Source organism: Leptonychotes weddellii, unplaced genomic scaffold (assembly GCF_054177405.1).
Source record: "Leptonychotes weddellii isolate Sample4059 unplaced genomic scaffold, ASM5417740v2 HiC_scaffold_73068, whole genome shotgun sequence".
Lineage (NCBI taxonomy): Eukaryota > Metazoa > Chordata > Mammalia > Carnivora > Phocidae > Leptonychotes > Leptonychotes weddellii.
Genome location: NW_028042868.1, coordinates 1 through 453, shown reverse-complemented (window position 1 = coordinate 453; position 453 = coordinate 1). Strand labels below are relative to the sequence as shown.

General features: G+C 53.9%; 1 protein-coding gene across 1 annotated transcript; it reads left to right on the top strand.

Annotated features, from left to right (window-relative positions):
• Positions 1-2: 2 nt before the first annotated feature.
• LOC102726367 (heat shock protein HSP 90-alpha A2) lies at positions 3-449 on the top strand (the record flags this gene model as incomplete). Its single annotated transcript, XM_081811377.1, has 2 exons — positions 3-164; positions 255-449. Coding segments are annotated over exons 1-2 (357 nt in total), but the record flags the coding sequence as incomplete, so codon positions are not given.
• Positions 450-453: the final 4 nt, after the last annotated feature.

Below are 453 nucleotides of genomic sequence, written 5' to 3'. Positions count from 1 at the left end.
AGATGCCTGAGGAAACCCAGACCCAAGACCAGCCGATGGAGGAGGAGGAGGTGGAGACGTTCGCCTTCCAGGCGGAGATCGCCCAGTTGATGTCCCTGATCATCAACACCTTCTACTCGAATAAGGAGATCTTTCTCAGGGAGCTGATTTCCAACTCGTCGGACGTAAGTGGCGCTGCTGCAGGCCGGGGTTGTGCTGCGGGGAAGCCCCCTCCCCCGGGAGCTCTGCCCTTACGCTCTGTGTTTTGGTAATAGGCTTTGGACAAAATCAGATACGAGAGCTTGACCGATCCCAGTAAGCTAGACTCTGGGAAAGAGCTGCACATTAACCTCATTCCGAACAAGCAAGACCGAACCCTCACCATCGTGGATACCGGCATTGGCATGACCAAGGCCGATTTGATCAATAATCTGGGTACTATCGCAAAGTCTGGGACCAAAGCATTCATGGAAG